Genomic DNA, 14725 nt, shown 5'->3' on the forward strand with positions numbered 1-14725 from the left:
TTGAGAACTATACATCACTATTGAACTATTAAGTCATGACATATCATCCAAAAAATATCCAAGAATGTGCGGTTTCCATTGAAAAAATGTATAAAGTTACTCTGTTTATCAAAGAATATTCAACCTTGTGAAACTGGTAACTGGATACAGTTATGAGTTTTGACCGAATAATAACGTTAACCGAATTCAGGAATGTTTAAAATTCACATACTTCTATTGTTCTATATAAAGTATACTTGATTTGAATTATGAAATGATTTGAATGTAGCATACCTTTGATATCACTCATGGAAAAGCCAGATTTCATTATTTGCTCGATGTGTGCTGGCGTTGTTTGGTCTGCTTCCACTAACAGCCTATGCTGGCGAATTCTAATCTCCTGCCATCGTTTCAATTTTTCACTTTCTCTGCAATAAAAGTAATTTAATTCACTCCATAATTCAAAATATAGGGTTCACTACATGTAGAGGTAGATTTATACAGGAAATCGAGATTTCATGAGAAAATAACTGATAAAGATTACTTACAAAAACTGTACTATTGGATTGATCTTGTAATAGAAATTCAAGTACCTATAAACAAATCTGGAGCATGAAACTTTAGGAAATTTCATTTGCTTGATATACGGTATTCAATTATGTTTATAATTGAACAATACAATTATATTATTGTTTATAATCTTATCTTGTCGATGTATTGTCTTCAATACGGAGATGTTCTTTAATTTCAGTGCAAAATACTCTAACCACAACCATTTCCATTATAGTTTGAGCAGAAATGGTAGTACTGTATAGTAAAAATATATCTCATTACAAAATTTCAGGCACCAAATCAGAATAAAAGCTGCATTGAGAAGAAATGTCGAAAATTTGAGGATATTGAATGTTTGAAATACTAACTCGATGAATGATGAGTGGCAAATGACTGGGAGAGAAAGTCTGAGGAACTCCCAATTGGCCTTCTCCATAGACTCGAACAGGTTGTGGCTTATTTTAAGGCAGGGTGGAGAGTCTGAACCAGCGGGAATCCTTGTCACATCAATCCGCGAGTCAGCATAGTCCTCAGTATTCTCGAAGATTGGATGGTCTTTCGTGTACCAGTATGTTACAGCTCTGTTCATATTCCTGAAAAATCGAAAGAAAATAATCATAAGACACGAAATAATGAGAAAAACTATCCTGAAAATGATATTGAACAAGCCTTGTCTAGAGTAGAATGTTCGTGATTGATTGAATAGACAGATATGATGGTGTATATTCAGGCAGTAGCTCTTTAGGTCAATGGATAGCATATATGAAACATTTTGGAGTTTGAAGCATATATCTATCTTATCATTATTTATTTTTAAATATTTTTATGATTAATTTTGAAATATTTGTCAAAATATTCATATATTATATGACTTTAGAGTAGAATTTAAGAAACTTATAATTTGTTATTCCTTCCCAATATATTACAGACTCTTCATAACAAATGGAGAAATTTTCAAAAAACATGGAAATATATTTCATTCTTCCATTATCTATTTATGTAACAAACAACACTGAGGTGAAAACATTGGGAAATAAGATACTAAGACAATTGTCTCTTTTCTGTATAAGGCTACTTGTAATATAAGTAGAAATAAAAATCTCAGTACCCCTTATTGAATATCATTTTATTTAAAATAATTCAAAAAAGGGTACTGAGATTTTTATTTTTATTTCTATCTACTAAGGCAATCCTTGTGTTATTTTTCTATAAGGTTTTTATATGATTATATTAAGTATCAAAGCAACAACAGATAAACTGTTATACATACACACAGAATGGTTCATATCCTTCTTGAAGACCGCATGTTGTGAAGAATTTCAAAACTGTGACATCTTGCCCGAATGTGAGTTTGGCTTTCTGACCCACGCCAAGCGTAAAAGCAGGAACAAAGCTTTCACCTTGTACGTCGGCAAATGAAGTTTCTCCTCCAAGAGCATCCATGAGCAGTTCACCATTCAAAGAGAAGCCTGAAATCAGCACAAATTGTATTTATCACTTTGTACCTATTATTCCACATTGATGTATTTTTTATTGTGTTCAGCAGTTATTGAATGAGTAAATTATTTGAAAATATTATTAATCTTCGGATAAGAAATTTAGAGTAGTCGAATATCTTGATTTTAGATAGTTGAGTAACTTCAAATCATTTTCCAAATAAAGAAATAATAATCAGCTGCATTAGAAGTTTTAAATTATTCAAAATTACTTTCTTTATCGAAATGAAGATCTCACGCTCTAATACGAAATTAAGATATTTTTTTATTCTGTTTATGATTTGATAAAATGGATTGAAATTTATTGAACTGAATACTTGATAGATTTATATTGTCCTAAAACTTAATGTCAATGAACTAGTTATGGAAATTCGTTCCCATGAGGTGCATCAACAAAGTCTAAAAAACGAAGTAGAAGTAAAAGCATGAATATAAAAATATTTCTAAATATTGTACATAAATATGAATTTATGACGGGATACTCTTATATGAAACACTTCACCAATGCAAACAAAGCAACAAATATAAAAAACGGCACCACCTGAAGATCTTACTATATAAAAAACATGGATTTTTCATATCTTTGCAAATTTTATGCATCGGAATGAAAATAGGATAAACACGATTAATGCTAAAGTCATGCTGATTCATAGATTCAGCATCACTATTGAAATCTCACTTCTAAGGTGTGTGGAAAATTGTGAATATGAATGAAAAGTCGTTTGAACAGTAGTTTCGAGTACTTCCCAGCTACTCGTCAGGTCTAAGATTGTTTGAAAATATTTTTAAAAATATCCGCCATAACTTACGCTCAATACCAAGCTGTATACTTCCAAACTATTGTCTTGTATATGAGTCAATAGAAAATGGAAGACTTGTTCAGGATCCTATATCATCAAAAATCAAAAAATGATTAATATTGGAATAGAATATAAAGAAGTTTGAATAAAAAATTTCAAAAACAAACAATTATTGGTACTGTCATATCTAAACCTTAAACTAAGTTATTAAACTAATAAGGAGAGTTTTAACAGGAGGACAATTTGAATTAGATATGATTACGTGCAAAGTGCAACATGCAGTCTTCAACGTGGGCGTGGGCAGCATGTAGTTTTGTATTTGAAACTGATTAACAAGAGGTTAATAAATGCCGAGAAACGTCGCCAACTGTTTTTCAATTTTTGAACCGAATCAACATAATTTTCTCCAAATTTGAAAATCTCTAACCTTCGTTTTAGCTGAGAATGCATGTGAAATGACCAATATAAAATAGTCACAGTGAATGTGATTCGTTTTGCATGATTCTTCTAATAAATAAAGATCGATCATTTTTATAAAATTGTAAAATGTTCAAATATAATAAAAAAGTGTTTTTGAAACTTGGAAAATTTTCACAATATCAATATGCATTCGAATCAAGATTGTAAATATTTATGATGTATTTTCCAAAATATCTCTTTTGAATTGAGTTTCAGATCTGGGCATGGGGCAAATCAAGATATATAGGATATGAAATGACAAGAGTTGAATAGGCTAATGAATGTTAGTGTGGAATACTGAGCTGTTGACGTTATAATGGGATACCTATTAGGATGACTTACTGATGGTATGGTCCAATAGATCGAGAAATACGCCGACCACATCACCAACCTGCCATTGGCGACCAAACGACTCTCCTGTGCCCAAGTACACTTTTTCCTCCTAAATGAAAATAATGCTGACAAACACATGTTCACACACCAACACCATTTCTAGTCCTCTCAACGTGAATTCACTATTATTACACTAATTAAATCACACAGTTAATATAAAAGACTTACAGAATATGACATCGATTCATCCATAAAAAACATCCAGTGAGCGCACAAAACGACAAAATGAGTGCATCTCCATTAATGGGATTCCTACTTCAATTTTAATTGATTTGTAGTGAATTATTGACAAGCACTAGACATGTGGAGCCATCAACTAAAGAGAGTGCTCAAGATGCAACTAACTACACAAGGACGACTAAAAAACTATCGTAGAAAAGTTTTACTAAAAAGAGAATGAAATTATTTGAAAAACATCGGAAGATTCTAGAAACTGTAGGCCTACTAGATTTTTTTTAGAAGTATCACGAATTATTTACAATGAAGACAAGTTGTCATATGATGACACTTGATGCTCGAGAAAAGTTTTGTTTAATGAAAAAAGTGAAGCACTCAAAGAATCTTCAACAATATTGAAATGAGAATTAGAATTAAAAAACGAATTACAACAATCATGATTGCTGAAATTTGAAAATACGGAATAAAAAGTTGTGAGAAATGTAGAAATTCCTGAATGAGCTAGTGCCAACGTCACTGTTGCTCATATCTTAAGTTGAATGTATTAAAGAATTAGATAAAAAATGTAGAATGTATTAAATGTGAGGTGGAGATTAAAATGTTTACTTCAGTCAGTCATATTAGATAAGTTCCCTTATACTTAACTGCAAGAGGATAAATCACCATATGAAATTGAATTCTTCTTTATTAAAAATTGTCTACAATATATTATAGCTATCTATGATCTATATATTACAATTGAGTTTCTTTTCACAATGGACACTATATTTTACAGCACAATTAACGTTTTAGATTGGACAGAAAAAATGATGCAGTCGATCACATCCATGAGGTGCAAGCAACACTTTGCCAAGCAACAAAACACCTCCAAACTCCACTTCAACAAATAAATTTCCGCTTACTGTTTACTATTTGTCAGAATAAATATGTTTTTTTTCAGAATTGAATAATTTCCAATGGATAAAGATCGATCATATAAAATATAAAACCAATTAAACATTTAATTCACCCGACTTTTGACTTGCATTAACTGTTTAGCCATGAGTCACATTTCCGTAACTTACTCAGTCACACGTATTTTTCACTCGTATAATTAAGAAATAAATAAAAGTTTTCAATTGTATTTGGATTCCATCAGAAAAATGATAATATATTATTATAATTATATAATTTATATGATATATAAATGATTAATAATCAGAGACAATAGAGACAATAGTAGCAAAGACAATATTTTCAATTACCAACAACAAATTTACAAAATATTCGAATATCCTGTTTTTTCTCAATAAAAGATAATTAGTGGGCATGGTACTTTGAATACTAGAATCCATCCAGCTTGAACCACACTATTTGGAAACATCTACTCCGAGACTCGTTGAATATTTCAGTACTACCGTATTCTTATTCTCTTCGGCTATGACTCTTCATCTATAACTTATTATAGAAAGATATTGGGAGTGCTTAAAGTAAATTTTTGATTTTTTTTGGCTGAAATTTCATCTATAAATGGCAAAAAGAGAAGCATATGAATGAATACTCATAGCAGTTATAAGAGAGTTTAATACTAAGGCTACATTCCGGGTGGCCTTACAGCTACTCTCAGATTTTTTTCTTATTCATGGGGTGAAGTAATAAAATATATTAATAATCTTAATTCTCTTGCAGATAAAGAATTAATACATTTTCAATGACAAAGGAGAATCTCAGATAAAACCCATGCATCAAGTACACTGCACTTGAAACGTTTAAAGGTGGGTATTCAGACATGAAAAACTAGTTCAAGTAAACTCCTGTAACGCGACTAATGAATTGATAACACCAGTTAAAATTATTTGGACTTGCTCTTGTATTATTCGCCAGAGTAGTGAATTTGGCAAGAATTAAAATCAGTTTAAAATTCTTGCAGTACAGGGTTACTAGACTAAACCGTCAAAAGAGGAATTTTCTTGGGGATAGTCAATCAACTCCCTCAAATGAGAAATAGTTTCCCTGGCATTGAATAGCATTGAACAGGCTTCAATTAATATGACACCTGTAGCATTTTGTCACATGCACATTTGGGTTGGTTTCAAGCACTAAAATATTGTTTCAAGGAGAGGAGTAGACTATATACATGCAATAGCATATAGGTCTGAACTGAAAGAAGGGTTTCCAATATATCAAAACTTGGGGAAAAAAATTTTGGGATAAATCATTACAAAAAAAAAACAATTTGAAACGGATAGATCACGGTTTGTTTCTATTAGGTATTGGAATACCCCTTTAAGTTTACCATGAAATATGTTTGTATGTCTGAATAGTCCTAAAAATTTATATTTTCAACAATATTCAGCGCGAATATTGATGTAACGTTTGTTTCTTTAAAACCAATCAACTTGGAACATTCTCAAAACCTTTTTTTAGCAAAAGTGTCAAGTATTTAAAAAATACACTTTCTCCAACATCAAAATGCAATAAGTTGTGTAGAATTGATAATTTGTGATGAAGTTTGCAAACTAATTAACCCTTCAAGCAAATAAGATTTCTGATCAAAGGGAACAGGTTAATTTATTGATACAGAAGCTCAAATATTTTGGTATCAAAATGTCTATGAAATGAACTTGGAATCTGAGAAATCTGCCTTCTCAAAGTCAATTATAACAGATGAGAGATAAGGAGAGATCGAGAAAAATAAGTGTAATTTGAATATTGAGTAGAATATTGATGGAAAAAGCTGAAATTCTATTAATTATTTACAATCACTATTTGAGCAAGAGACCAAGAATTACTGAGAAGACTTTTAAAAGAAGATAAATTTGAAAGTTTTGTATTTGTAGATAACATTTGAAGAGGAAATTTACTTGTTGAAGCTACAGCGAGTAGAGGTGCCAACTTCTGTACTCACTGATTGTCCTATCAAATAAGTCAAGGAACACGCCCACCATATCTCCTACTTGGTACCGTCTTCCAAAAGAATCAATAGTACCATGATGCTGCTTTGTCACCTGAATGAACCCAGCCATTAGAGTGTTACAAACAGCCTCACGAATCTTCAATCGACTCCAAATTTGTCAAATAAATTCGAGTCAAACGTGTATATTTATAAGAGATGTACTGTAGTTCATGTCAAAACAAAATACAAAAGTGTCAGGAGTGTAGGAAGAACAAAAACTTGAAATAGGGAAAGCATTCAAGTTAATTGGGAGGGAGAATTCAAGTGGAGAACACAATAAATAACATGGTGTCATCAAATCAAGCTTTAGGATGGAGTGGGAGGAATACATTGAATAGAATATAGGCTACTAAGATACTAATCGAGATTATTACTTGCAGTTCGTCATGGATAGTGAAATAGATGACAATATATATCTCGCCAATAGAAAAGTATAAAAGCCCTTCTTACAATACATACAATAATGGATATTTCGAAAACCAAGTTTCTGTATAAATTTATCAATAAATCATTTAATAATAAAATTAACAAAGAATAATAACGTATATAGTTATCCTTGATAGATATCTCAAATTGATTTATAACAATTACTCACGAAACTCTCAAAGTTAAAATGTGATAGATCTACCACCATATATAAAATTTCTCATCGTTCTTCAATTGAATTCCAATTGGTATCCATAGAAGCTTCTCAATCAATGGATCAAAATCCTAAAAGAATCACTACTAAAGTCAAGAGTGACAGAATCTAAAGCCGCGAAGAACATATAACATTTTCTTTAAATTCATCGACATTTTTGATCGAGATGAATCCATCCAATCAGTTGAAAAAGTGGAATCAATAATTTTGACACATTTTCCGATACAAATAAATCATTGGAATTGTAAGGCCCGGTTGCACAAAAGCCAGTCAAATTTTAACCGTGATTAATTTCACGAGAACCAATCAGAGAAGCCGTCTTTTCTAAAAGGCCTTACAATACATACAATGATGGATATTTTGAAAACCAAGTTTCAAAATTTAACCAGCTTTTGTGCAACCGGCACTTAGTCTACTAAAATTTAAAACGAACTAGAAGTGAGTCTGCTACAGTGAGATTCACTTTAACTGTCAGTATTGATTGAATAGGAAGCAATGTTGCTATTTATAGTGAATGCTGACAGTTTCAAGTGCATCTCACTATATCTAGATATAACATATAACATTACGGATTACGGTAAGTCATATGAACATTTTTATAATATTAGTTTCTATACAGATATATCTATTCCAGAAGAGGAATCATCAAGACCGAGCAAATACATAGCTGCACTTACGTTGAATCCATCGAACGCCCACGAATATTCATCGTTTCCCAACTGCGATCCCGGAGGACAATCTGATCGTGCCCAGCCCACCCTCATTGGCCCGGCAGTAAGAATCTCAAATTCAAAATACCTATAACAAAATAATCTCGACAATTCTAAAAGTTCCTCAATTCTATCAAGTACTTTCTGAACTTCACAAATCTATGGGTTGGTGTTAAAACAAACGAGCGGAAGCTTGTTATGAGCAAAGATTAATAAAAATCTGGATAAAGCAAGTTTGTAAGCTCTAAAGCCATCCGAACTACACTAAAATATTTGGATTCTTACACTTTCGAAGACATCATTTAACATGATTCTCATATGTCGGGCTGGTTCTATGTGTTTTATGCTCCAGGATTCGTGCTCTAGCTCCATGCTCATTTGGTCTAATCCCAGCCTTACTCTTAAATACAACTACAGGGTTTCAATCTTTCATTGATGAATCTTTCTTGATGAACGATAAAAAACTACAATCTGAACGTTCTCATACACATTTCCATCTGTACACTATCAATTTGAAATGATCACATATTTCTCTGTGAGTCATATTGGGTTTCAATACATGATTTCTATATGTTGTCACTCACCATTTTCCTGTTGATACAGCATAGTTCTTTTCAGCTCGGTAGGTTCGGAAGAGAGTCTGTCTTTGACGACTTGCCTCTGCAAGAAGAGCTGAAAAATATTTCAAAAATAAACATATTATTGCCTAAACTCAGATTAATTCAACCTCAATAAACAATTAGTTTCCATTAATATTGTCATTATACCAAGTATTATAATCAAGTAGTCTGGAACTTGAATTAGAATTCATTTGAATGTAATATTTAAATAAACGTAGGATGATAACATTTTGAACTACAGTAGTTATTTGATTAAGATGAGTTGTGGGAATGGTATAATTTAGACTGTGATTGAAAGCTGCATAGCTTTAGATAAAAAATATTTTTTTTAAGCATTGTCTTGGTCTTGTGAAGTAACGAGTTTCAGCCGAAAAGTTCAATAATCTATGTTCCAGTGTGGATGTATGTCAGAAATTTTACAATAAATCTGTAGAACCAATAAAAATTAGAAATTATCAATAAGTATCACTGGAAGTGATTAATTACAACCGAAAGATTCCATCTGTAAGGAATGAAGTTGGTTTATAAATTACTATGTTTATGTTATTTTATTTACAGGTTAATTGAGATAAAGTAATATTCTATTACCTTCATGGGCTTCACCAGTAGGTGGATCAAGATTGTAGCCATAAACTAATAGAGTTCTGACCGTTTCACTTGCAGTATCCCTGTAATTGAGAGAAACTCATTGAAGTTCTGTTGGATACTGAAATGGTCACACGTCACAGAATAGATTATTATTGAATAAGTGTGACGAATGAGAATTCTTGATAAATAGATAAATATCTGTATATAATTGCTGATTTTGGAAATATTCCTGATGATCCAACTTTGATTGTAGAATTGACAATCAAATTATGTATCCATTCAGAATAAGGGTTTCAAAGAACCTTATAGAAAAAAGTAATTTTTTAAAGATGTATTTGAAAATTGAATGACAGTTGAAAATTTAATTGGATTGCTTGAGTTGTACAGACATATTTGAAATATTCGATGGTGTTTAACAAACCGATTATATTTTTCAATTAATGATAATGCACAGAACCTACCTGTTGGCCTTCTTTATAGCTTCATCAACTTTACAGTAAGGGACCAGATGCGGGCTTCTTAGCATATCAGAGTCCTGTAAAAAGGAAAAATCAGTTCATTAACTTTTTAGATGGAGTACAGATACAATAGTCAATAAAGGAAAAACTGACATCCGTATACAAATAGTAAGAAAGACATCGAGAAACACTGTGAAAGACTAATTATCTGATTGTGTCACATTATTTTCCTGATGCAAATTGAAGAGTGTAAAAAGACAATAATGAAAGCCAATTTAACCGACAATTCTAAGAATCGAAAGTTTGATGAATCAACCCATATCTAGGGGAACACTAGATGAAAGAATGAGTGCAAAATAAATTCAACAACATAATGGTAATCCCTAACAAATTAATGAAAGTAATTCCTAAATAGAGAATGATCACATTTAGTACTAAAAGATTATTCCATAATTTTTGAATAACTATAATTTCTTAAGGTTGATATAGCGGCTAATTGATGATAGCATTGGTAGCTGTGTGGATGGCTGTCAATCCACTCCATGAATTTCTCATAAGACTGCTATGTACCACTACCAGTATTAATAATTAAACTGTAATCGGGAAACCCCTAACTAAAAAATATCACGATTTTGATTTCAATTTACGTGATTCTAGAATGTTACTTTATTACCGAATGTTACAACCGAAGATTAACTCACTTGTCTGAAATACTATAGTATGAAAACACAAATTTAAATTGTCAACCATTTTTTTTATTATTATAAATTATTATAATATATACTGAACCTGGTTTTGTGGCTTTTATTTTGGTTTCTCTCCGTTCGATGAACAAACTAGAAATAATACTTATTTAGAATGCATTATGGGGTCTCAAAATGTTAATAATAAAAAAAGTTGACAATTTAAATTTGTGTTTTCATTATGGAAAAGTACCACAACATCACTCACAACACAACTGTAATACTACAGTATGTTCAGGGAAACGCTAGACGATGTGAACAAACATGCACTTGTGAGAGTGGATCTTGGAGCAGCAAGACCGATTCAGAAAAATCAGAGAGTAAGAAATGAATACTGAACTGAACAGTCACATTTCAATTGATATTTATTCAACAATTATAAAGCAACGATTAAAATGATGTGAATGAGATTACGGTATTGTGAATGGTATTCACGCATTTAACGCACAAGCGCAAACTTTCTCTTATTTTTGTGTATCTCTTTTGATAAACAAACTAGAAATAATACTTATTTAGAATATGGTGTCTCAAAATGTTATGTTTCCAATTACTGTACCTCGTTGAGTCCATAAGTCCAGCCCTGTTGGATTCGCTCCTTGGCCCAAAGGTTGTGTGTGTTCTCGGCCAGCTGATCGACTAGCTCCTCCATTTTCGGAGTGAGCGATATGGCGGTGAGGTCGAGGGGCGCCGGCTTGTAGCCATTCGACTGCATGAACGGCTCATTCGGAAGGCGAATCGTTTTGATGCGCGAAGGAGGCTTGTCCATGGTTATGTAGTAGCCCAGCGCTAGGATGGTTCTGCAATGGTTCAATAATTTATAATGTAATGAGATGAGAAATGGAGATGATGATCAAAAAATGTAATAACACTGTAACTGTACTGATATACATAATATCTATCAATTAATTTAAATTATTTCAAGCATTTATTTGATTAAATAGAAAATTGAATTTTGCTTGCTTAATTGATTCAATTTCAAACTGAATCAAACTGCACAATTCCTCAAATTTCAAAATCTTTAAACTTGTTTAAATTATTGCAAATACTTCATTATTATCAAGAATCAAGCAATGAATATTTATTGGTTGTAGACAAACTGCTATGTTTGGCACTGATTGCCTGTTGTCTTCTCCCAATCATATTATATTGTTATTATGATTTGTGATTGTCAATGAAATAAATAAATATTACAAGCCAAAGTATGGAGTTGTCATGAGCTTAATTCAATCTTTTGATCCCTGCATGCAATCTACTTAATGAGCATGCATCAAACTAGATACTTCGATTATAATTTCATTATAATATTGCAATTATTGCGATTCACTGAAGAAATATTATTAATTCAAAAGATACGATATAGAACTAAAAATAAATGTATAAACAGATATGATACTATACTGCGGATTAGAGGCATTGGAAGCGTTGACTCCGCTATACCAACAATCATATGGTTTCAATTATTTCTGCATTAAATAAATTAGAAATATAATTTATCTCTTCAATGATAATCTTGATTTTTTTTCTTCTAACTATGGATTTCTCTTATATTTCATATCAGAGAGAAGTTCTCAACAAAAAATAGGTGGGAATCGGTGGTAATAAAGTAAGCACAAGTTCTTGATGAGTTGTAACTCAACAAATTTTTATTCCTGTTAATACTTTAAAAATTTACTTTCTTGGTAGAATCATCATCATGACTGAACTCTATTCAGTTTCTATCAAGTCATACCCTCAATCTACCAGGACCATTAATCGCTATAGATATTCAACGAAGGAAATATTCTTAAAGAGTTATCAACTTACTTGAGAGTCTGTACAGCAAGCTGTGAATCGTAGCGCTTTTCAGCAGGCGGCAGTTGGTCAAACTGGATGAGGCATGGGTGCACTTTGCGTATGTCATCGCGTTTCTCGCCGAACATCCAGCCAGCTTCTACCTTGTTCATAGCCCACATTTCATGTATGTTCTCTGCTAGTTTATCACGTATACTCTCAATATAATTCGGCAGTGTAACCTACAGGGAATGCAAACAATTAGAACAGGGTACAACATATCAGAATCATAGTTTTTTTTAATAATATATATGAAATAATATTCATTCAAATTATATTTATTTTAATTAATAAATGAAATTATATTCTCGGTAGAGAAAAATGAAGCTGATGTACAGATGCAATTAATCAATAACTATTGAGAATCAGAATAAGATATACAAAACCAGTAAAAAAATTCTTTGAGGAAATTAAGAAAATTTATTGTGCTTTCTCAGTAAGATCAATAGTTGAAACTGCAGAACTGCCAAGACTAGCTATAATAAAGCCTTATCAGAGAAAATGGTTATTACACCTATGCGATTTTGAATTATTATGTGATGATGATGATGATGATGATGAAGCTGATTCCTTATAATGATGAATGAAAAATCTGAAGAGGAATTCCTAAATAATTCTAGATATTTGAATTTTTAAAGTTATTTAAATTTTTGAAAGATTACTGCTTTTTCATAAAGAGAGACATTGTTCATACCCAGACCCGGCACTAGCTGGAACGGGACACTGATATGAAATGCCAATAGTATTGATGGAACATGATTATCATAACCCTAACCAGTATACTCAAAATTAATTCCAAAAAATTTAGTACCTTACAATATTATAATAATCGTATTATACTCAAAATAAATATTCTTAGTAGAATATAGTACAATTTTATAATGAAACTTTGTTTCACCTTCGTTGTATCTACAGGTGTTGGCACAAAGGCCATATCATCCTCAACTGGCCATGGCCCGGCCAGCACACATTTATTCAAGTTACCGAAGTAGAAGCACGGATCTATGGATAGCACTTGCTGAGGAAGCAAGCTTTCGACAAGCGGAGAGAATTCTTCAGGTGGGATATACTTCAGACGTCCATGGTCACCACCCAGGAGAAAACGACAACTGCGGAGGAAAATAGTACACATCTAAATATTTGAAGAACAGATTGTATTTTTTTCTTTAGGGCTACCTTTGAATAGGAATAAAAATATAAATCAGAGTACCCTTTTTAAAATTATTTCGTCACGACATGCTTCGGCTATATAATGCCATTATTATATGACTGGATAATAGCATTATATTGAAGCTATATAATGCTACACCTGAGCTATATAATGCCATTATTATATGACTGGATAATGGCATTATATAGCCGAAACATGTCGTGACGAAATAGTACTCATTTAAAAATGGTACTCATATTTATATTTTTATTTATATTTGAAGAACAAACTATGTCACTAAAAGATTGACTGAGTTTTACAGAAGGATAGTTCGATTGTCATGAATATATTTCTATCAAACTTTATTTTAAAGCAAAAGACAGAAAAATTATGAATTAGCAAATTAATTTGAGCAGAATTAGATAAATCATTAAGGTTGATGATAGATCTATGATTTGATCAAATTTAGATTAAGATTGCTGTAGATTTGAGTTGAAAAGCTAAAAATAATCATTCATAAACTCCATGGACGACATAAATTGATTGCTAGTAAAATATGGCAATGGATTTATGAATCAATTAATGTTGTTTGATTTTAGTATAGCAAGATAAGAAAATTTTTCAATTCATTAATACACACCTGAGCTTAGATGAGCAACTTAGAACTGGAAAGAACATTCCATCATAATTGAAATCTCTAAAACATCCTCTTATAGGCGAGCCATTGAATGAGAATGTAATGATTGGCACTGTCAAGTCTAGAGATACTCCAATAACATCGCCTTTCCTGATGAATGGCTCAGTTGCATGCGGAAGAACACAGGTTTTACGTCCTCCTGTAAAATAAATAATTGGGATATTCAATTAATCACATGACGTTAATTATTTGTAAAATTTTTGTTTCATCATTTTGGAACAAATAGAATTAATTTCCAGAAAAATGAGGGGTTCAATAAAGTACATACAAATGTCAAAATAAATAAAAAGCGTTCAAAAAATAAAATTATATATAAACATTATAAAAACTCAGAATTCATCTCACAACCTAAAAGGCACCTTGACAAAACGCAAGACATTTTCTAAATAGTAATCGTATGGTACAATCCTATAGAATTCATAAAAACAGTGGAACTAAAATAATTCAACTTTTACAACCTCCTTTAGATTTTGCTATTGATGAAAAAAATGCTTGAAA

The 14725-nt window shown here is 31.6% G+C and overlaps 1 protein-coding gene across 1 annotated transcript in view; it reads right to left on the bottom strand.

The window, feature by feature from the left end:
* LOC111058307 (ryanodine receptor) overlaps nucleotides 1–14725 on the bottom strand; it is a 149015-nt gene that overhangs the window by 83313 nt on the left and 50977 nt on the right. Inside the window, exons 19-30 of the mRNA XM_039422722.1 lie at nucleotides 14171–14366; nucleotides 13279–13489; nucleotides 12354–12562; nucleotides 11107–11347; nucleotides 9811–9884; nucleotides 9350–9429; nucleotides 8726–8813; nucleotides 8109–8229; nucleotides 6744–6843; nucleotides 1802–2000; nucleotides 900–1124; nucleotides 274–407 (exon numbers count right to left, since the gene is read on the bottom strand). Of these exons, the coding sequence (XP_039278656.1) occupies nucleotides 274–407; nucleotides 900–1124; nucleotides 1802–2000; nucleotides 6744–6843; nucleotides 8109–8229; nucleotides 8726–8813; nucleotides 9350–9429; nucleotides 9811–9884; nucleotides 11107–11347; nucleotides 12354–12562; nucleotides 13279–13489; nucleotides 14171–14366 (1878 nt within the window). The remainder of the gene's footprint in view (nucleotides 1–273; nucleotides 408–899; nucleotides 1125–1801; nucleotides 2001–6743; nucleotides 6844–8108; nucleotides 8230–8725; nucleotides 8814–9349; nucleotides 9430–9810; nucleotides 9885–11106; nucleotides 11348–12353; nucleotides 12563–13278; nucleotides 13490–14170; nucleotides 14367–14725) is intronic.

Source organism: Nilaparvata lugens, chromosome 3 (genome assembly GCF_014356525.2).
Source record: "Nilaparvata lugens isolate BPH chromosome 3, ASM1435652v1, whole genome shotgun sequence".
Classification (NCBI taxonomy): Eukaryota; Metazoa; Arthropoda; class Insecta; order Hemiptera; family Delphacidae; genus Nilaparvata; species Nilaparvata lugens.